Below are 22,884 nucleotides of genomic sequence, written 5' to 3'. Positions count from 1 at the left end.
GGGTACACTTTATCCCTCTCAAAATTGTTGATATCTTTTTTCAGTTTGATGAGTTTTCAAAGTGTAGAGACAAGCCTCTCGGAGTATTTTAGGTTTCTTGCAAAATTTCTTGTATTTAAAAACATTTTAAAAAAGGGACTTGGAACCTACCCCTTACTTACCTATACTTACCATTGGCTAGTTTCCGTGTGGTTCCATCCTCCCTTTGCTTACCATTGGCTGGCTCCCATTGAGGCTCCCACGTCACTCTGCTGGTCAGTGCCTTCTCCTCACCTCCGTTGTCTTGCAATGGAGCCTGGACCAAGTACTACCTGTGGTGGCAGGTGGCAGCATGCCTGCAAAGGTACTTTTTTATCAGAGTGCATCGTTTTGCAGGTTGTCTCTATGCCCTCATTTGATGATGCTTTGCCTGGCCCCCAACCACCTCCCTCCAATCACTTCTTCCCAGCTCTCACCTCACATTGTTTGCCATAGCATCAGACCATCACTGCTTTTCCTTTTTTTGCTTATCTGCCATTGCCATAAATCATTTGTATACTTTGCCTGTATGTAATATTAGGTCACATGTAGGAGGGTGAGTAAGGTGCGGGAGAAGACGGCACCATGTGCCACAAGGATGAGTGCTACAGTATAGATCCCTAGACTCCTATGAGTCAAACAAGGCTGGAAGTGACTCTTATTTATTAAGCAATTTGTACTGCGCAAACTAAAACCCGAAGGTGTCAAGGCGACTCTTGTGAGGTCAGTGGGACACAAGTAGCTCAGTGGGTTCATGCTAAAGTTATCAGATAGTACAGTCACTGATAGGATTTTTTGTCTCTGAGTTGTAGTCTTGGATCACTTCAATTGGACCAAAACACCTGGTGATTTGCAAACTGTAACACCCCAGGAAACATAGAAGCAACAGACACTATTCATTTTTAACAAAATCATTTCCTAAAGTCTGGGGCTTGGTGTCTCGAATCACTTCAAACTCTGAACTAAAGTGACAAATCACACTTGCTTTGGCGCTAGACAACTAGGCACATGAGGACAGAGTGTCACTCGACTTTCTCAATTTAATGCAGACGTCTTTTTGTAAAACGCTCACAGGTATTAGTCCCTGGCTCAGCATTTCATCTCTCCGAGGTTGCCGAAATGAGTTCCATGTGTTGATATTAGTGACGTCTACTATTGTACTGCTAAAAAACACACACAGGCATGTCAGCAAGTGCCATCTATAATGTGTTATTGGCATGCTACATTTAATTCTCAAGTTGCCTCAGTCCTAGGTTCAAAAAGAGGAGGTATGCAGCATACTCTGGGGATACAGCATCGTTTTCACTACTAGCGCCAAGATGCCTTGGAATTTGTATGTTTAACAAATACTACTCTATATTAGAACATTTATTGTCTTCGATGTTGAGTGCTCCATCGAAGACAATAGAGGAGCAGCGGCCTATCTGAACTGATATAGGCCCGCTGCACTCAACATTTCAAAGTACAAATAAACAGCCTTGTCTTTTCTATTTTGCTGCCTCTCTAAAATACATGGAGTGGGCAGGGGAAAGCGAAAGGCAGAGACTGTGCTGCAGGGACTTTACCCTTCCTCCTCCCTAGCTCAGAGTCACTTCGGCATCGGAAGGTGGGAGGGGGAATGCTCCTCACCTCCTGGGTCTCATTGTTTTGGCTGAACTACAAACACCAGTTTAGCCAAGCCGAGGAGAACAGAGGCTGACTTCAGCCCCTTTTCACTGCTCTTGCTGTGAATGTTCAAACCATGACAGCCTTGGCCCCGTGCCTGGCTGTTAGCTGCAGAACATTCGTAGCAATAGCTGTGAACAAAGAAAGGCCTCACAGAGCCAGAGGGGATTTCAACCCCCTCGAGCTCAGTGTGGCCTTTGTTTTAGTGATTAGAGCATTCTGCCCTGATGGGGCAGAATGTTCTAACAGCTTTATAGCCAGCCATAGCTGGGCTATACCGATCATTAAAGGCCCGCTCCCTCGTTAAATGCCTGTGCCTTTGGCACAGGTCTTTAACGCTGGAGTGGGCTTTTAATTGCGGGTAAAGCCCGCTAAGGTGGGCTATAAAGCTATATTTAAGGCGTGCATCATGATTTGCTTGCCTTAGTGCTGCTCTATGCTTCAGGAATGTAACATTCAATAATTACTACTGCAAACTACAGTTTTTCTTCTGTACAAGAACATTCAATTGTGTCTCTATGATTGTTCAAGGTTACCAGAGGACTCCTTTACCAAGGACATTGTATCTTAATCCTAGGCTTTCATTTAGGAAGCTAGAGAACTCTAGGAGCTGCAGTCCTAGTTTCTTTCAGTTTATTCTATTTACCTAAACTAAACCACCTCAAAACAAGGACTTGAAAAAGAAAAGCACGGTACTTGAACATTGTGCCATTGCTCGCATGGGGCCATCTACTCAATTTAAGCTTGTATAAACCCATGTAAAACTGTTTTAAAGCGCTATTTGGGTAACAAAAGAGGAAGGGGAATTAGTATTTTCTGCTGCCTCTGTATTTGCACCCTGATGGGGCTCTGCATGTCACACATACAAGTTTTGGGTTTACAAAACTTACTCCGAGAGGAGATGGAGAGGTGGGAGCCCCCCTATCTCTCCTCTGCATTTGCATCCCACTGCTGTGCCTTTGTCACTAACTCCATGGAGGGAAGCACAGCAGTGGTGGAGAGGTGACTATTTACCTTTTCTAGGTACCCAAGGCTGTAATGCCAACAACTTTGTAAGGCCATATGTTTTTAATGACTAATTAAAATTTTTATTTAGTAGTAAAAAAAAAGCACAATGATGCGCAAAACGCTGGCCGTGTCATAGCGCTTTTTAACATAAAATGTAACCCATATTGCACAACAGCTAAACTGCTGTTCAACATGTAAAAAACACTGACAAAGGAAATAGGTTTCTCATAGGTAGCGTGCTACTTGCCAAAAAAGCGCTTTGACACCTCGTCATGGGTAGTATATGGTATATAAATGCAATTACAATACAATAGGTGAAACCTGTTGACTTTGCCACTGCTTGTTTCTATTGTTATAGTGTTAGATTATTATTTTGTTTACTAGCCACAGTAGATATCTCACTGGGTTGGACAGAAGCACATGTCCTAAATAACAATCTGACTTAGGGGATGTCCTCTCCAGTAAGAGGGGGAGGTATGTTTGAGACCTGGCTCCCTGCTAGTTTGGTTTATTTTTCCCAGAGCTGTGTCCCTCAGCTACTTCTTTTCCCATCTAGGTTCTTAAAAACTCACTGCGATGTAACCTATTTTATATCCTTGCAGAACCTTCATTATTTAAAAAATGCAATTGGTGTATGGCTTGACCTAGTAGTACCTACTTCTTTGATATTTGGGTTAAAACTGTAGATGCAATGCATCAAAACTATGGTTGCTGGTGTAAATAAAGGTGCTACAAATGGAATAGGCACTAACAAAGTGGGAGGGCTGAACTGTTCCTGCGAAGGAGGAGGGAAAAAAAAGGGGGGGGGAGACTAAGAAGGACTACGTACACGCTGGCGTAACCAGAGGTGTAAATGTAACACCTGTGGGCATCCCTTTTGTTGGATGTAATTGCCTCACACACCCCGAAGGATGTCATGCTTCATCATTGGCGGTTGCTCCAATTTTATTCTGGTGGTCCCCCTATTGCAGTTAAAATCGTGAAAGTAAGCTCACTCAGTGTCACCTCGTTAAGTAGAGTGACCTATGTGGAGCTATGAAAAACAACAAGTGGTCAACATGTTTCTCGCAAACGGATAAATATCCTGCGATTCATCAGGACCGTAAAAAGTGAAAAATAATAAGAAAATTAACTCAATAACATGCTAATGTCATGTATATGGTGTGGTATGGGTATGCAGTTTACCTCCATAGAAAGTCCTATGCCTAGAATATGAGAAAGAAAGCAAATGCACATTGTTTTTCATAGCTCCACATAGGTCAAATTGTTTCCGGTACCTCTTACTGCATTTTAACCTTCACCTCAGACTCAGTTGCCTCCCCGCCCACACACCCACACTTCACCATAGGGCAGTTGGATACAAAAGATCTCCGCCAAAGTGCCCCTCTTTGAGGTGTGCCCGTCGGGGATTGCACCGCCCCCCCGACGAGGAGCAACCGCCAATGATGAAGCATGACATCCTTCGGGGTGTGTGAGGCAATTACATCCAACAAAAGGGATGCCCACAGGTGTTACATTTACACCTCTGGTTACGCCAGCGTGTACGTAGTCCTTCTTAGTCTCCCCCCCCCTTTTTTTCCCTCCTCCTTCGCAGGAACAGTTCAGCCCTCCCACTTTGTTAGTGCAGACCACCCGCGGACACATGCTGTAACTGGACCTTCCACTCATCCTTAGTGGTAATTAGTGTCCGTTGATCCATTGATCTCTCTCTCCCCCCTTTTGATAAACAAATGGAATAGGAGCATGCAAAATAGGGATGAACAGAAGGAGGAAGAAAGAAAGAAGATAGAAAGTGAGATACTATATGAGGGAAGGTCAAGAATATCAATGGAGCAAATGTACAGTAAAGAGAACAAACATTGGAAATGCAATAGGTCTCGCATTTACTCGAGTTAGAGCTATTGGCGTTGTAAATGAGGCACAGGGACAAGTTTACTTTGGGGATGCTGTTGTAATCTCTTTCTCTTTCCCCTTCTTCCCCCGACTTGGTATATTCCTGCCCGCCCCTTCCCTGTTGTACTCAGTGGACTCTCCCCCTGGAGTCTGCATTAAAATGTTAGTGATGCACTCTAGTCTGGAGAGCGGATGGCTAATGAAGAAGTTGCTGAAATCTTACCTCGTCTTCTGGTGATCACCTTTCAACAGATGCCTTATCAGATTTGAAAACAAAATACTGAAAAACAATACTCCGAATCAGTTTATCAATGTGTTTGTGCGGTGCAGAGAAAGCACCTCCATGGCCTCCAGGCACAAGCAAACGTATTCAGTCACTGGCGCTGCTCACTTCTGCATACTTTGCAATCACCGTAGTTTCAGATCTTATGTTTGAAACAATAAGATTGTCCTTTACTTATTATTATGAAGTGTTATTTTTGTAGGCGAAAAGAAAAACAAAATCCATTCCAGATACAGTTGCAGATTCTCAGAAACAACACTTACCTAGCCTCCATTAGTCAAAAATCTTTAGAAGATCCATGCGTGTGATTTTGCCTCACTTCCGGGCAACTTTAATAAGTTCCTAAGCAACTTTAAACACAGACCGTAGGGAAAGCTTGTTTCTGGTGACTGACAGGTAGTTGGAAAACAAAACATTTGCTCCAGAAGAAATTAAACTAGAAATTATCCCCCCAGCTACATGCAGACCGGGTTTTCTGTGGGTGCAATACCAGGGAAGCTTAAAGTTATATTTTTTGTGAAACGTGCTGGGTTAATATAAAGTGCGGAGTCCCTGAAGCAGACACAGCGCTTAGCTTTAGAGTTTAAAATAAAAAGCTGAAACATAAAGCGCGGTGTCCCTGAAGCGGGAGCCGTGGTCAGTTTTCAAGTGAAAAAAAAAGAAAAAAAGCTGAAATAAACTGCAGTGTCCCTGAGGCGGGCACCGGGCTCAATTTTAAAATTAAAAAAAACTTCAATGGCACGGCTAAAGTAGCGAAAGGAGAGAAGGGTGTTTGTAGACTAGCTTGTGGAGTATGCGGTGGATGGGGGAGGGCTTGTAACACACAGCGGAAGGGAGAAGACAAACTAACATTTATAAAAAGAGTTCTTGCAAACAGCACATAAAGAATGGTAGTCTATAGAAACTGTAATCAGCTTGTGTTCCTCATCCTTAAACGGAAGTGAGGTATCGCTGCAGGAACGAATTAGAAGGCAGTAAAGTAGATCGACGCTGTACTGAGCCTATGGTAAGTGGCTGGCGGGAGTAGTAGTATTGATTTACAGCAGGTCTTGCAGACAGCGCATGCACGCTGCCTAGACTAGACCCAAAAAGGTGAAGAGAAAGATGATCATTGTGAATGAAAGGGAAACTATGGGAAAAGGAAAAAAAACAGTAAGGTGGATAAAAGTGAAAACGGAAACGAATGAAATAGGCAAGAGGTACAAGAAGCTGAAGGAAATGTAGAAAATATGTGTAAACAGAGTGTATTAAGGGCAAGAAAGAGACTAAGGGCCTCATTTGTGGGTATTTGGTGTAGGGCAGCGCAGCAAGTCATCTTGCTGAGCTGCCCTACATCAAAGTGAAAGGAATGCACAGTATTTATCTAATACAGTGCATTCCTCCCCTTTCCCCCAGCACCATGGTGCAGTTTCGGTTTCAGTGTGGTGTCAGCAGGATTGTTTTTGCTCAGGAAGGGGCACCTTACTGCACAAAAACAATCCAGAGAGGTGGTCTCCTCTTTCTACGTGTGCTGCAGAATGGAACACATGGAAAGAGGGAAAAACAAGGACAAATGAAGGTATTTCTCCTTATTGCGCCTCACCCCGCGAGGAGTAAGATTTTGGCACATCCCCAGGTTTACATGGTTTTGTAAATCGGAGGAAGCGTTAAAATTCATGGATGTTGCATGGGAAGACCCACCACAACACCCATGGATCGACTCCCGAGAGCGGATTAAGGCAATGCGGGGATTTGCGCTGGCTTGCCTTACTCCATTTCTATGAGGCCATTCAAAGTCACACCTCACAGATATCATTTTGTAGTTTGCGCCTCCAGAGCGCCACAAAAAGGGACACTACGGGGGTAAAAGGAGATCATAGATATGTCCCCATGTATTTTTGCAAAATCACAGGTTTGAAAAAGTAAGGGAGAAGAAATTAAAAGGAACATTCCTCTGTGAATTCCGCAGTATCAGAAATCCACCCAACCTCTTTTAATGCGTTTCCAATTTGAAAAAGCTGAAAACTTTAAAGCTTTAAAGAGTGTGAGACAAAGAAAGCATACCTCTTGTCTTCAAAGTCAATGTATTCATTTGTAGTTCCTCTGCACTCAGAAACATGGTCTTGAAAGACAATGGTGTCTCTGTGGTCAAGGGTGTGTTGGCCATCTCTTTTGGCTTTGAACTGGTGAAGAAGCTGACAACCAACACTAGCATCTTTGTGATGTCACTGCGGGCCCCTTCGTTGACAAAGCAGTACAGAATGGGGTCAGCAATGCAATTGAGGCTGGTGAGAGCCAGTGAAGTGTGGTAAGCCACAAAAATCTTCTCCTCAAAGCTGCAGTCACAGGACTGGCTGAGGTACATGGCACTACGGGTCAGCAGGATAGCATGGTAAGGTGCAAAACAAATTAGGATAATGATAATGAGGCTGAGGGCTAGTCGCTTAATTTTGACTTTCTCTTGCTTTTCAGTGGAGATGTTTCCCCTAACTGCTCTTAGGATTCCATTGTACGACAGTAGCATAACCACCCATGGGAAAAGAAAACCTATGAAGATGCGGTAGAGATTCATCCAAGCTACCCACTCCTCCATAGGGTACTTCTCAAAGCAGAAAGTATGGTTGTAGCGATCATTGAAGAGCTCATCATGGAAGAGTGGGGCTGAATTGGCACATATCTCAATGGTCCACACCAATGCACTCACCCCTACAGCTGTTTTAACCCGCCGGAGTGTAGGAAATTTTAGTGGGTGGGCCACGGCCAAGTACCGGTCCAGGGAAATGCAGCAGAGGAAGGCAATGCTGATGTAGATATTAGTATAGAAAATAAAGCCAAAGAGCTTGCAGGACTCCTGCCCATGGATCCAGTTGTCATAGTGTAAAAAGTAGTCTATCCAGAGAGGCAGAGTTCCTATGTAGAAAAGGTCAGCAATGGACAGGTTGATCAGGTAGACTCCTAGCTCATTCTTTTGCTTTACTTGAAGATAGGCAGCCCACACCGCCAAACAGTTGGCTGGAAATCCAATGATGATGACAATGATGTACAAAGTAGGTGGGAAGAGATGGTCAATCTTAGACTCCACATTGCAGCTTTTTTGTAGTGTTGCGTTGCACATGATATCTACTTCACTTCTGTCATGTCTGTCATTCTGTCTACCCCTGTCACTGAAGGAAGCTACTAGATGATCATACGCTAAAGATAGTCGAACTATTGGAAATCCCTTGGTGCAGGAAGCAAGCCCCGCTTTTCCAGGCGACAAATGTCATCATGCTGGAACCTAGCTCAAGGCAACACCATATGGGAAAGGAATTCCACCCTGTCACTTAGTAAAATGTCATCCAAGTCCTCATTTAAACGCTTTGAACTTACTTTCCTGCAACACTTCTTCACTTTCAGTATGATTAATGTTTTCAGTACCTTTCTTTGAAAAGTCCACTATTTTACCCGGTTACCCTGATTTTGTCTCTAAGGCAGCTGTAAATTCAACAATAAAAGGTCCACATGGATAGAGCTCCCCACATCTGCTACTCCAGTTTCCAGGTACCAAGGTTATTTGTACTCGGGGTGACCTTTGGAAAAAATGCAAAACAGTATTAGTATTATAACAGCCACATTAAGGTTCTAGCATAATATCAGAAGGCTTGACAGAAATAGGGAGGGGTGACTGTAATAACAGTTTTATGTGTTTATCCTCAAGCTACATTCACCCTTCATTCTTTCAGTTCCCTCATCGTCTTCCTTCTAACTCTCGTCCTTCTCCTTGGTCACTTCTCTTATGGCCGGACTTAGAGGCAGTTGATAAAAGGACAGCTGTTAAAAAAAATTACAGGTCCCATCCATCCACCTCTGCATGACACATTTAGAAAACTAAAGAAAGCTGCCTTCCCCTTCCTGCTGGTGGGGCCCATTATCTGGAACACCATGTCACAGCAGCAACCTCTGAACACTTCCGCGGATCAGTCACCAAACTTAAGGTTAAAGCAAACACAATGAGACCAGATTGCCACCATTTCCAGTGGTGCCTACTCTGTCATTCACATGCTGGCCACTAACTCTCAGATTCATTTTCCACATTGGTAATTATAATTCACCATACCAAAAAGAAACTGCTGTATTGGACATGTTTCTCCCGAGACTGCTAGCTCCATGCTGGCAGGAACTGTCTCAAGTAAAATATACACTTTATGTTGTTTTTTTTGTAATCTAGTACACTTTCGCTTACGTGGAATAGCTGTTTTTTCCCTACACTTGAGGTTGGGAAGTACCACTACCAGCTTCAAACTGGGCCTTGATAGCATCTCTTTAAATTTCTAACCTCTTTTTTTTCCTCTCTTCTCATTGATTTTTAACTTCTCCCTACCTCTCCATTTTCCCATCCCCTCTCCCCACTGTCAACTTCCACTCCTTCTTTCCCTACTTTCCATCACCTGCCAAGAATTCCAAAAACTCTCAATCTTTTTGTGGTGCTTTCTTATGTTATATTCACACACTTGTTCCCTTTGCTCACTCTCCTCTTTATGCTGCCACATTTCCTTATTTCAGCATTCACTCCCTTTCCTTTTCTTTCAAGATCTTCTCAAGCTGTAGAAATTGGAGAAATGTGCACTAACCTGATTACAGGACATTTCTGCGATTTGCACATATTTTAAGTGGAAATACTGAGAATATGTTCCGCTAGCATAAGATTTGTTTAAAGCAAACATCAATAATGGAGATGAGACTGCAGTAGTTAGCTCAAGTTATTTCCGATATATTTGCATCAGATACTAAGTGAGAGATTAACACCTTGTGGTAATCACATTATAAACCAGAGCTTTAACCTGAGATTTTGTACAGGGCTCTAAACAATGATGGGCATTGGAAGTGTGGGGGACGCGGGGGATATATCACCCAGATTTTGTAGTGGTGGGCTCACGGGGGACAATGTTGGGGGGGACAGGGGAACAAAATAATGTTCCCTCTCTCTCTGTCAGTTGCAGGGCCATTGGCACCTCAAAGTCTTTCACGTGCCAATCGCCCTCCTCTTTTGTTGTGCTGCAAACCTCCAGGAATTTTCACACCTTGCCCTAACCCTCCCCGCCATAGCTGCCTGCACTCTGCACTTTCAGGACAAAGGAGGAGAGACAGTTTTTTGATTGCTGTCTGCATCCTGGAGCTCCTCAGCCCAGACCCTAGCTTATTTTGACTGTTTCACACTGTGCAATTCAGCCATTCAAAGGCTAATGTTTGGTGAAATGTTTATTTTTAGCAGTTGAACCTCGCTAAGGAACATAAAAACAATTAGTATCAGACACGGTCAGACTATACTTCTGTTGTGTGTCAAATGTGTTGGTCTGTTCTAATATTTACACAAATAACAATCTAGATACCACTATTTTGTCTGATTTCTTTTATATCGCCACTCAACCCAATCCAGGGTATCGGAGCGCCTTACATCACATATGCACATTGACAATAAAGCATATGTTTCTAAATCAACTTACTGGATGTGTTACATAACAGAGGAGTACAAGGTTTAGGAGTCACATGTCCTTTCCTTCATAGTTCACTGTGCTATATTATAAGGATTACAATTTATGAACTGCAAGTAACTACAGGATCTCTGTGTTAAAACCAATAACCCACTTACCCATCCACATAAAATAAAAATCGGTCATCTGTGTGTCACATGATGTTCTTTGTAGGAGACACATTAACCTTCCATTGCAACTTTGACAAAAACTGGGACTAGACAAAACACCTCTCTCTCCAGCAAGTGCATTAACCTCCAGAGTTATCTTACCATTATTATTATTCCCTCAGATTTACTGGGTAAATAAAGATCTATGCAGCAGGCGCCTTAACCCCATAAGATATTTTAAAATGCAGACTTTGCAAGCAATTAAGCAGATCAGATATACTGCCACATTTCTCCTTGTTGCCAATTTCTTTCTGGCAGAGGTTTAATAAATAATTGTGTGATCTGAGACCTAGATCTTGCACTGGGGTTGCAACACCTTTTTGGCACAACTCCGACGCAAGATGTAATTTGTTAAATATTGTAATATGCCCAAATCTACTCATGACAGACCTGCTTAACATAGATGACGTTTTAAAATCTGATGTCATTTTTTGTCATATCACTTCCTGTGAGGTCGTGGGTTGTGATGTTACGTGCTGTGATGTCACTTACATACTGTCTAACTTGGTTAGTGCCCCACTTCTTTTTTAAAGGACTTGTACCCTGGTTGGAGAAGCCTAATGGAGAACTGGTGTTGATGGTTGTAGGAGGCTGGCTGAGTATATAGTGTACACTCAGGAGTGATGCACCTTGCACTAATCCAGATAATCCTTATGGTGATTTTAGTCGTCTTTCATAACCATAGAAAGCTCTCAAAGTGGTAGCTGTGGAGAGCAGCCTTCAGGCTTATCTTGAAGAGTGTAAAGCAGCATGTTTTACCACATTTATTCAACAGTGTAGATCAGATTAAAAAGAACCACACAATGTTTATAAAAATAGGTCTATGTATTATGCAACACAATCACTGACACATTGGCATATCTCCTACCCGGAGATATCAACAATACACACAAGAATACTTCAAAATAATCAGTAAAGTAGCACAAATACACACTGGTCTCCAGGAGGAGACCAACCCATATACTAAGTGTGAGAAGTTAGCCTGGCATATGATGTCCACTAGTTCTAGTGGGCACCTTGCACCAGTCTATTTGACCCTTATTGATGGTGGTTGTAAAGTCAACCTTATAGAAAGCTATCCTAGTGGTAGCATGGGCTAGCAGTCATCAGGCTAAGACTTCAGAGAGCGCATTAAGCAAGTTGTTTTACCAATTATAATCCCTTGAGTACCAAATGAAAGTACACCACACAAGGTATATATCAAATATATATGTATTTATTCTAAACACAACCCCTCTGCACTCCTTATGAGGTCAGATGTCAAACTACATTACAAGAGTCTCAATTAGCATACGATAAGTTGCACAGTACACGTTATGCCCTGGGGGCCTCACAAACCATATACTAAAATAGTAGTATAAGAACCACGTCTGAGATAGAAAGCAGGCCTAGGGCCTGGGGAATCGCTGGGGCTTCTAGGAACAACCAAGGGTTGGGAAGTAGGAGGCCCACGGGAGACGCGTGCAGTGTCTAAACACAGCCACGCGTTACCATTGACTTTCTATGGAAAACAAACAAGTTACAAAATTACAATTTAAGGACACTTCCGGATGGACTACAATGAAACCCCTTTTAACTAGGACACTTCGAGAGTCAAGACCCACGGGAGCACCGGAGTACTCGAGTTACCTCACCCAGGGAAGCCGGGCGCAAAGGTGCCTTTTGGTGCCGGGTTTCGACGTCGTTTTCAATGGAGAGCTGTAAAGGAGTGCTGCATGCGACCAGAGGAAAAGTGTCCGGGTGGATCCAAGATCTTAAGAACCTGAAAGCAGAAGTGACAGAGTCTACGTCACTTGCCAGTGACCAGGATGGCGATGGAAAGCTGCCAGCCAATGTCGGGTGATTTCAGGTGAGAAGGTGAAGTTTGTCTCTCTAGCCACGTGGTCCAGGAGGCGTCGACGATGACCAGGAGCTAGATTCGAGCTGCCGCACGAAGGATCTAGTTGACTGGTTTGTCAGAATCCGGATTGGACCCAACAAGCCTTGGCAAATGCAACCCACGCAGGATGTCAAGATTGATTTTGTTGCAGACAAGCAAGGTCTGGGGCGCTTCTCCTTTGCAGGAAAGCTGGAGCAAGCCTGAGGCAACCTGGCAAGCAAGTTAGATTCAAAAGAAAGTCTTCAGGGGGCTCACTAGCCAACAGGCAAGGAACTGCGAAGACGCATCGAGCTGAAATGCAAGAGCGGGGCCCACGGGACACTCGTGGAGTGTGGGCCTCTGAGCTTCAGTGCAAAGGGTGCTCGGGGCTGGGGCTTCAAGCATCCCAATGCACAACTTCGGGATACCTCGGAAAGTTGGTGCAGTTAGCAAAATGCAGGATGTCCAGGAGTTCTGGTCCCACGTCTCTCGTGGCTACCACGTGTCTCAGCTTTGCTGTGAGCGAAGGTTGGGATCAGAGATGTCTGGAAGTCTGTGTCCTGTGTCGCCGATTCTTCAGGATCCGGCGGGAGCCTCGAAAATGCAGACCGGCAAAGTGTCTGTTGGTGCCTGTTTGACCAGGGTGGTCACTCCTTGACCACAAGGGAGATGCCTTCCATCTTCCAGTCGAAATGTAATGACAATTGTCCAGAATATATGTTTCAAAGTTTCTTCCAGGGTAATCAAAAGTCCTAGGGACTGGGGTTCTATCTTTATGGGAAATATAGGGGATGGGGATGGACTAACTCTATGGCTCCTCCTATGGGTGGGCCTGGGGAGGGGGTGGTTACACCCCGTCCCCTTTGTCCAGTTTCGCGCCAGAGCTGGGGCTGAGTGCCCCAGCAACCGGTTTGAACTGGGCTATGCATGGAGCCCCTTGTGTGCCCAAAGCAGTGTCTGAAAAGCATTCACTGAATACAACCCTCCCTGCCCCAATATACTAAAGCCTGTCTGGGGAGGTGCCATCACCTCCCTGGACAGGAAACCTATTGTCCAAGCCTCCCCTGCCGGAGTTTCGTCCAGCCGCAGAAGGGCAGACTCGTGTCTGTGGCAGCAGCATCCATTTTGTGATGCTGGGGCTATGTTTAACTTTACTCTGGTTTAACAGTAACTACATGTCTTATCCCTCTAGAAGGGTGGAATGCTACCCCCGCCACCAGGACTGGCGGGGGGGGGGGGTAGTATTCTAAAGTGTTTGACACCTTACACAACATGTTTTGATAAAGCCAAACCAACGGCGAGGATTATAATGAATTTAAGAGTATATGGTATGGCTATATCATAGAACAGCTATAAGGAGATGGTTCCGAAAGCTGCAGAGGGGCTCAGCTCATGCTAGGGCACCCTCTCACATAAAACCAAGCAATCTGCCTCCAGGATTGGCGAGGCCTGCCATAGGAGTGGCTTATAGGTTCATATGTGACTATAAATATATATAAATATAGGTATACTATATCTAAGTAAGGGGTGCTTACACCACCTTACCCAGGTTGCAATTGCAAACCTGTGGTGTCAGTTTGGAGGGCCAGCCAGGGATGGCATAATACATGCTGCAGCCCCTGGTAGGCCTTGGATGCACCTATGCCCTGGGTACCTATGGTACACTATACAGGGGCTCATAAAGGTGACCCAATACCCAATCTGGTATGTACCTAAAGTACATGGTAACAATTTAGAGAGAGAACAGCTAGGCTGTGGTCCTGATTAGCAGGGCCACAGCCAGACTAAAGTCGAAAAACCAGAGAATCACAGCAGAAAAGTGAAGGTAACCATAGGAAGCAGACCCTACTCTCCTACACAACCCCGCCCCCCACAAACGCAGGGACATAAAACTAACATTGACCAGTTGAGTCTTCATGTTCTAAGTGGAAATATCTGGCGAGTCCATCTGCTTTGGCATGGTTACTCCCAGGTCTTTGTTTCACTGTATAGACCATCCCCTGCAGGGAAATGGACCACCTGAGCAGTTTGGGATTTTCACCCTTCGTCTGTTTTAGCCACAAGAGGGGCTTATGGTTTGTCTGAACTTTGAAGCAAGTGCCAAACAAGTATGGTCTCAACTTCTTCAGGGCCCAAACCACAGCAAAGGCCTCCCTCTCAATAGCGGACCAACCTTTCTATCTAGGGGTCAGCCTTCTGCTAATAAAAGCTACTGGCTAGTCTTGACCATCTTTATTCAATTGTGATAGCACGGCCCCTACCCCCAACTCAGAAGCATCTGTTTGGACAATGAATTATTTGGAGTAGTCTGGACTTTGCAGAATTGGTGCAGTGCACATGGCCTGCTTCAGGTCAGCAAATGCCTTTTGACAGCTGACTGTCCACTGAACTTTCTTAGGCATTTTCTTGGAAGTTAAGTCATTAAGGGGTGTCACAACAGAACCATGCCCCTTGACAAATTACATGTAGTATGCAGTCAGGCCCAAGAAAGCTCTGACCTGAGTCTGGGTGGTTGGAGCAGTCCAGTCCATTATGGTCTGGATTTTGCTCTGCAATGGTTGAACCTGGCCTCCACCTACAAGGTGGCCCAGGTATACAACATGACTCTGCCCTATATGGCACTTGGTCGCCTTGATAGTTGGGCCTGCTTTCTGTAGGGCCTCTGAAACATTTTTTAATGGATCAGGTGATCTTCCCAGGTGGAGCTAAAGACAGCAATATCATCTAGATAAGCTTCACAGTAGTCATCCAGGCCGAGAGGACTTGGTTCACCAACCTTTGAAATGTGGCAGGTGCATTTTTCAGACCAAAGGGCATGCTGTCTTTGGCTTTGCATCATCAGCTAGTCTGATCGGCCAGTAGCCAGCTGTTAGATCAAATGTGCTCAAGAACTTGGCAGATGCCAACTTGTCTATGAGCTCATCTGCTCTGGGTATTTGATGGGCACATGTCCTAGTGACAGCATTGAGACCCCTGTAGTCCACACAAAACTCTCTCTCTTACCACCCTGGATGTGAGGTTTAGGCACAAGGACTACTGGACTGCCCCAAGGGCTCTCTAAGGGCTAAATAACTCCCAATTCCAACATTTTCTGGACTTTTGTCCTGATACAGTCCCTGACAAGATCAGGTTGCCTGTAAATCTTACTTTTAACAGGCAGACTGTCTCCAGTGTCCACTTCATGAGTGCACCAGGTGGTCTGACTTGGAGTCAGTGAAAACATATGTCTGAAGGCCTGCAGAACTTGTCTGCAGTCTTTCTGCTGTTGGTCAGTGAGGCTGCCTGCCAAAGCTACACCATCAACTGACCCATCATCAGGGTTCTGAGAGAGCAGGTGTGGGAGAGGGTCACTCTCTTCCTCCTGTCCTTCATCAGTAGCAATGAGTAAGCCCATGTCTGCCCTGTCAACATATGGTTTAAGTCTGTTGACATGAACCACCCTAAGGGGGCTCCTGGGAGTTCCAAGATATACCAAATAGGTAACCTCTCCCTTCTGTTCAACAATAGTGTGGGGTCCACTCCACTTGTCTTGGAGAGCTGCTGGGGCCACAGGCACCAACATCCACACTTTCTGTCCTGGCTGGTAAACACTCAGTACAGCCTTTTGGTCATGCCAGGCCTTTTGCAATTCCTGACTTGCCTCAAGGTTTTTGAATGCATTTTTCATATACTCACCCATCCTGGAGCGGAGACCAAGTACATAGTCCACAATGTCTTATTTGGGAAGTTTGAGAGGTAACTCTCATCCTTCCTTCACCAGACAAAGGAGTCCTCTTACAGGATGCCCAAACAAAAGTTTAAAAGGGCTGTAGCCAACTCCCCTTTGTGGGACCTCTCTGTAGACAATTAAAAGGCAGGGCAGCAGGATGTCCCATCTCTGCCTGAGCTTTTCAGGGAGACCCTTAATCATGCCCTTTAAGGTCTTGTTGGATCTCTCAACTAGACCATTGCATTGTGGGGGATAGGGTGTGGTAAACGTATAGTTTACTCCACACTCCTTCCACATTGCAGCCAGGTAACTAGACATGAGGTTTGCACCTATATCTGATACTACCTCCTTAGGGACACCTACTCTTGAGAAAACTCTCAAGAGGGCTCTTGCCACAACAGGTGCTGTAGTGGTCCTAAGGGGAATAGCCTCTGGGTACCTGGTGGCATGATCCACTACCACCAGGATAAACCTTTGCCCAGATGCTGTTTGGGGATCCATTGGTCCAACAATGTCAATCCCTACTCTTTCAAAGGGAACCCCCACCACAGGTAGTGGTATAAGGGGGGCCTTTGTAGTGCCACCTGATTTGCAACTGGCTTGGCAGGTGACACAGGAGTGACAAAACTCCATGGTGTCTTCTGACATGTGGGGCCAGTGAAAGTGAGGGACAAGCCTGTCCCAAGTCTTGTTCTGGCCAAGTTGGCCTGCAAGGGGAATATCAGCGTCAAAAGGAAGCCCCCTGAATGCCAAAGTTATGACCAACCACCTGGAAGCACCAGGCTTGGGGTCTCTAGCCTCTGAATACAGGAGCAATTCATCCCAGTAAACCTTATGGGTTCCACTAGCATTCCCTACAGCCTCAGCAGCAGCTTGCTGTCTGAGGAGTTCAACAGAAGGGCAGTCCAACTGCCCCTGCCTCAGATGTGCCCTGGAAGGTCCCCCTGTCCCAAGAAACTCAACCTGATCAGGTTCAAGCTCTTCTAGGACAGTTCCTTCTTCAGGCCCACACCCAGCTTCCTCAGAAGGCTGATCCTCATCCTGAGGCAAGGGGGAAGGCACTGCCTCAACCCTACTGCTTCTCCTCCTGGTAGGCAACTGGTCCATTATTCCAGAATCCAGTGCCTGTTCAGTGTTGCAATTTCTGACCTGTGACCTAGTCACAGCAAGCACATGTGCTGAGATGCCTGACATTTCTGCATGTGTCCTATACTCCACTTCAGACCAGGCTGAAGTCTCTAGGTCATTGCCAAGCAAACATTCTACAGGGAGGTCTAAGCTAACAACAACCTTCTTTAGGCCAGTTACCCCACCCCAGGAGAAATTAACAACTGCCATCTCATGTGTGGTAATGACATTGCTAGCATTGGTCACTAGGTAATTTTCACCTAGTATGATCTGTCCAGGGTTCACAAAGCTGGGTGTCACCATTGTGACACTAGCACATGTGTCCCTGTAGGCCTAAGCCACTTTATCATTGATTAAAGGAGTTTGTCTGTACTTGCCCAAGTTATTGGCACTCACAGTAGAGGGCATGGCTATATCCCCATCACAGATCAAAACAGCTTGAGTTGGTATTCTGACTAGGCAAGAATCCATCTCAGTTCCCAGGGTTAACCCTACTACACCCTTCTGCTGGGAACCAGGGGGAACAGTTGCCTTAGGGGCAATGGTGGTTGGAGCTGCCTCCTTCTTGGTGCAGTCACTGGTCCAGTGAGTATTAACTTTACAATTCATGCACCATGGTTTTCTAGGACCTTCTTTCTTTTTGGATTGTTGGGGACCCCCACCATTAGAAGCTTTTTGGGGACCTTGAGAAGACTTCTGGTCTTCTGCTTTCTCCCCACCCTTTTGGTCTAGCTTCTTCTGATCACCACCTTGGTTCTGTGCCTTCTGCTTCACCCTAGTTCTGACCCGTTTGTCTGCCCTCTTACCCAATTCTTATGGAGAGGTCAAATCAGTCAACCAGGTGTTGATGCAATAACTGGTTCTGACAATTATTAAGAATCTGTTCTCTCATGATAACGTTATACAATCCCGTATAGTCACTTACTTTATTGCCCAGTAACCAGCATTCCAGGGCCTTAGTAGCACAATCTACAAAGTCAGTCCAGTCCCGAGTCTGTCTTTTGGGTGTCTCTGAACAGCAACCTGTACTGCTCAGTGGTTAGGCCAAACCCATCTATCAGAGCACTCTTCAGGGCATTGTAGTTGTCAGCATCCTCTTCTCTAACAGTGAGGAGCTTGTCTCTACCTTTGTCTGCAAAGGCGAGCCACACAATTGCTGCCCACTGACTTTGGGGTACCTGCTGTACTTTGAAGGCCCTCTCCAAAGCAGTTATCCACTTGTGGATGTCATCCCCAATCTGATAGGGCGGGACACTTTTGTTCAGGTTTCTATGGTCATGAGACCTTTCCCTACTACTAGGGTTGTTGCTGCCACCAGTGGGCTCTAGCTCACATAATTTCTTCTCTCTTTCAAGAGCTAGGGTCTTTTTTGCAAGGGCAACTTCTTTCCTCTTGATCCTAAGCTGGACCTCTTTCATCCTAGAGTTGTGCTCTCTAATCTGGGGGGACGTCATTCTCCTTTGAGCAGAGGCAGAGGACCCTACTGATGAGTCAGAATTCCCAGATTCTTCTGAAAGAGATCTGTGTCTTCTGATCACATTAGGCCTACCTGGAGGGACAGATGGTGACCCTCTTAGGCCTCCTCCACCCTCAGGTAGTCCTGTGTTTCCAAGGTCCGGTTCATTCACCTCATCCTGGCCTACATCCTCATCATCCTCAGACACCAGTGGGGCTGCCCCACTAGGATCTTCCTTTGATGAAGGATGGCCCCACTCCCTTCTACCCTGAGTATCTGGATCTGATGTTTTTGCAACATCATCTATCACTAAGATATTTACCAGGTGTTGAAAGGTTGGACTCTGTCCTTGCTTTAACTTTCTTATGGCACACAAGCTTCTCAGTTCTTGAAAAGTGAAAGTGTCATATTTAGAAGGCAACCTTGGGTTGTCTTCTTGCAGAGGCACACTAGGACCTGTTTTTAAAGCCATGACTAGTGAGGTGTGGTGTGTGCACATACCTACACTACTTGCTTCCTACTAGAACCTCTCTAGGAGTTGTAGTCAGTTTGTGCTAAGCCCTTAACACCTACAACTGCTAAGTTCAGTAGAACGTATGTATTATAAGACTTGATTTATATGTACCTACAGGTACCTTGATGTGATTTTTCAAATGATATTCTCAAGATATGATGTCCACTAGTTCTAGTGGGCACCTTGCACCAGTCTAATTGACACTTATTGATGGTGGTTGTAAAGTCAACCTTATAGAAAGCTATCCTAGTGGTAGCATGGGCCAGCAGTCATCAGGCTAAGACTTTATGAGCGCATTAAGCAGGTTGTTTTACCAATTATAATCCCTTGAGTACCAAATGAAAGTACACCACACAAGGTATATATATCAAATATATATGTATTTATTCTAAACACAACCCCTCTGCACTCTTTATAAGGTCAGAGGTCAAAGTACATTACAAGAGTCTCAATTAGCATTCGATACATTGCATAGTACACGTTATGCTCTAGGGGCCTCACAAACCATTTACTAAAATAGTGGTATAAGAACCACGTCTGCCATAGAAAGGAGGCCTAGGGCCTGGGTAATCGCGGGGGCTTCTAGGAACAACCAAGGGTTAGGAAGTAGGAGGCTCACGGGAGACGCGTGCAGTGTCTAAACACAGCCGCGGGTTACTATTGACTTTCTATGGAAAACAAACAAGTTACAAAATTACAATTTAAGGACACTTCCGGATGGACTACGATGAAACCCTTTTAAACTAGGTCACTTCGAGAGTCAAGACCCACGGGAGCACCAGAGTACTCGAGTTACCTCACCCAGGGAAGCCGGGTAAATAGGTGCCTTTTGGTGTAGGGTTTCGTCGTCATTTTCAATGGAGAGCTGCAAAGAAGTGCTGCATGCGACCAGAGGAAAAGTGTCCGGGTGGATCCAATGGTGGATCGAAGATCTGAAGAACCTGAAAGCAGAAGGGACAGAGTCTGGGTCACTTGCCAGTGACCAGGGTGGCGATGGAAAGCTGCCAGCCAATGTCGGGTGACTTCAGGCGAGAAGGTTTAGTTTTTCTCTTCAGCCACGTGGTCCAGGAGGCGTCAACGACAACCAGGAGCTGGATTCGAGCTGTCCCACGAAGGATCTAGTGGACTGCGTTGTCGGTATCCGGATTGGACCCAACAAGTCTTGTCAAATGCAAACCACGTAGGATGACAAGATTGACTTCATTGCAGACCAGCAAGGTCTGGGGCGCTTCTTGTGGAGAAGTGTGGCTCACTGGTTAGAAGCGGCAGACCCTGAAGCAGAGATCGGCCCGGGACCAGGGTTCAATGCCCGATGCGGCAGTGTCTTGGGTCAATGTCCGCGGACTCGATAATTCTCGCCTAGGTGCCTAAGCTAACCATGGGTCCCACTCTGCAACTCTGGGCAATAGCTTGCTTAATCTCCACAACGGCCCTATCAGCGCCGGGGATGGCTGGCTTCACCTTGGGGGTTCCCAGGAGGGATCATCTCACAGGGAAAGCCAGGACGGGTTCCCCAGCGGTATACAGCGCCAGGACACTCCGAGATGGAGTAACAGTGTGCTTTACAAGTATACATTTACATTTTAAATTTTTTTCTCCTTAGCAGGGAAGCTGGAGCAAGCCTGGAGCAACCAGGCAAGCAAGTTAGATTCAAAAGGAGGCGTGGCTTAGCAAAATGACGTGTCTGTGTCTAGCTCCTGCCCAAGGCCTCCATAATCCTGCAATATCCTGGCACTCTGACCCTTTTCCAGACAGCCCCTGGGGTGTGAAGCCCCCTTGTGCCTCGGTGACCCAGCGGCAGCGCTGAAATCCTCCCTCCTGCTGATGTTTTGATCATCGGCCTGCGACGGACCCGCCAGAGTCTTCAGTCGGAAAATGGCGGCAGCAGTCCTACGGAGCGCCTGAGGGGAGCCGGAGCTCTCGCTGGAGCCCTGGGGGTCATCGGCACCCTGCGCAAGGAGACAACGTGGAGTGCAGTCCCCCGGCGGGGGGAAACTGGTGATTGGTGAAAGTGGCCGGGACCAGCGGGCGGATCGCCGCGGTCCCTCGGCACCCGTGCCTACTTGAGGACGCTGCAGATCGCCGCGGTCCCTCGGCGCCCGCGCCTACTTGAGGACGCTGCAGAGGGTCCTGCTCACGGCCTGGCTGCGGCCGCAGGTGAGAGCCGGGAGGGCCCACGAGAGAGGCGGCCTCCGCGGAGGTCGGGCTGCCTGGGGGCATTGCCCCCTCCCCCCCTTGCCATCTGGGGGACAGTGGGGTCCCGGTGGTGCTGAGAGTGGAAGTTTACCCTGGACTGCTGGCTCCCGGGGCTAGGTGCGTGGAGAGCTCAGGCCCCTTGAGATTGGTGAGACGCGATTCGCCGACGCTGCGGCTCCTGTGACTGAGGGGAGAGGAGTACATCTGCGGGTTGGACTACCCAGTTTGTGAGGTGCCCCCCGCCTTCCTCCTTGCACGCTGGAGGCGAGCCTTTGGAGCCTGGCAGAGGGCCCCCGAGGTGTGGAGTGCGTCGCTGGGGCGGATGGTGTACTCTTGCACGGCATCATCATCCCAGGAGGCTGCGACCGAGAGTTGCTGAGACGTCCACCAGCGAGGCCTACAGACGGGGTGAGAGGGGGTCTGGACAGTGTGGACGCTGCCCTGTGGCCGACGCCGACGGAATCTGCGCGACGGCCTCCGGGGTCAGGCCGGGACTTGCGAGGTGGTCCTACCTGGGGTTGCTCTGGACGATCGCGGTCCCCACCCTGCGTGCCCCCCTCTGAGACGTCCCTGGGTGGTCACGCCGTCATGGGGAAGGACCGGCCGACAAGGGGAGCCCAGGCGAATAAGATAGTGCAATATACGGTTCCGGGCCCCACAGCGGCGGAGCGTCCCAGAATGGATCGTGAGGTGGGGTCCCATCAAGATACCGCAGCCCAGGACAAAGCTGACATTTTGGCGGCTATCCCCGACTCCAGGGTGACCAAAATGGACGGGAATGGCCAGTAGGCTCCTCCCCTATCTTAGGCGTCTGGTCCACGAGGACCAATCGGGTTTTATTCTGGGCAGGAATAAGTTATGGAATATTCGTCGTCTGGCCCATGTCATGCAGGCCTTGGAGGGACATGCCAAACAGAACACACTAGTATTCCTTGATATCGAACAAGCGTTCGACTCCATCCGATGGACGTACCTCTGGAGGGTGCTTTTGAAACTGGGTTTGGGGGAGGGGTTTGTAAAGTGGGTGCAACTGCTTTACACCTGACCAGTGGCCAAGATCCGCACGGGCGTTATGTATCTGATGCAATACCCATAACGAGGGGGACGCGTCAGGGGTGCCCGGTCTCGCCCTTACTGTTTGCCCTGGCAATGGAGCCGCTGGCTTGTCATCTCCGCGATGTTCTAGAGGGTCAGGGCATTCGAGTGGGGGAGGTGGAGCATGTGGTGTCCCTGTATGCGGACGACGCGCTGATATATTTAAGGCAGCCTACGCGGTCATTGCCGACCTTGTTGGCCGCTCTGTCGCAGTTTGCGGCGGCTTCCGGCCTTGTGGTGAATAGTGCAAAATCTCAGCTCTACGCGATCGGAGAGGGGTCTGACTGGGAGGGGGTCCACCGCCCGGAGATGGGACTCCCGTGGGTGGAAGATGCACTTCGCTATCTTGGGATCCGGATCGGACGGGACATGTCCACCTTCTTCCAGCACAATATGGGTAGG

General features: G+C 46.9%; 1 protein-coding gene across 2 annotated transcripts in view; it reads right to left on the bottom strand.

Annotated features, from left to right (window-relative positions):
- GPR4 (G protein-coupled receptor 4) overlaps positions 1-22,884 on the bottom strand; it is a 581,787-nt gene that overhangs the window by 212,138 nt on the left and 346,765 nt on the right. For both annotated transcript variants that reach the window (XM_078660891.1, XM_078660890.1), the window contains exon 2: positions 6,911-8,415. In XM_078660891.1, the coding sequence (XP_078517017.1) occupies positions 6,911-7,961 (1,051 nt within the window). In that variant the 5' untranslated portion in view covers positions 7,962-8,415. The remainder of the gene's footprint in view (positions 1-6,910; positions 8,416-22,884) is intronic.

The sequence above is a fragment of the Lissotriton helveticus genome, chromosome 9, assembly GCF_964261635.1.
Source record: "Lissotriton helveticus chromosome 9, aLisHel1.1, whole genome shotgun sequence".
Lineage (NCBI taxonomy): Eukaryota > Metazoa > Chordata > Amphibia > Caudata > Salamandridae > Lissotriton > Lissotriton helveticus.
Note: the sequence above shows the minus strand (reverse complement) of the source record. Positions and strands in the feature narration are given on the sequence as shown.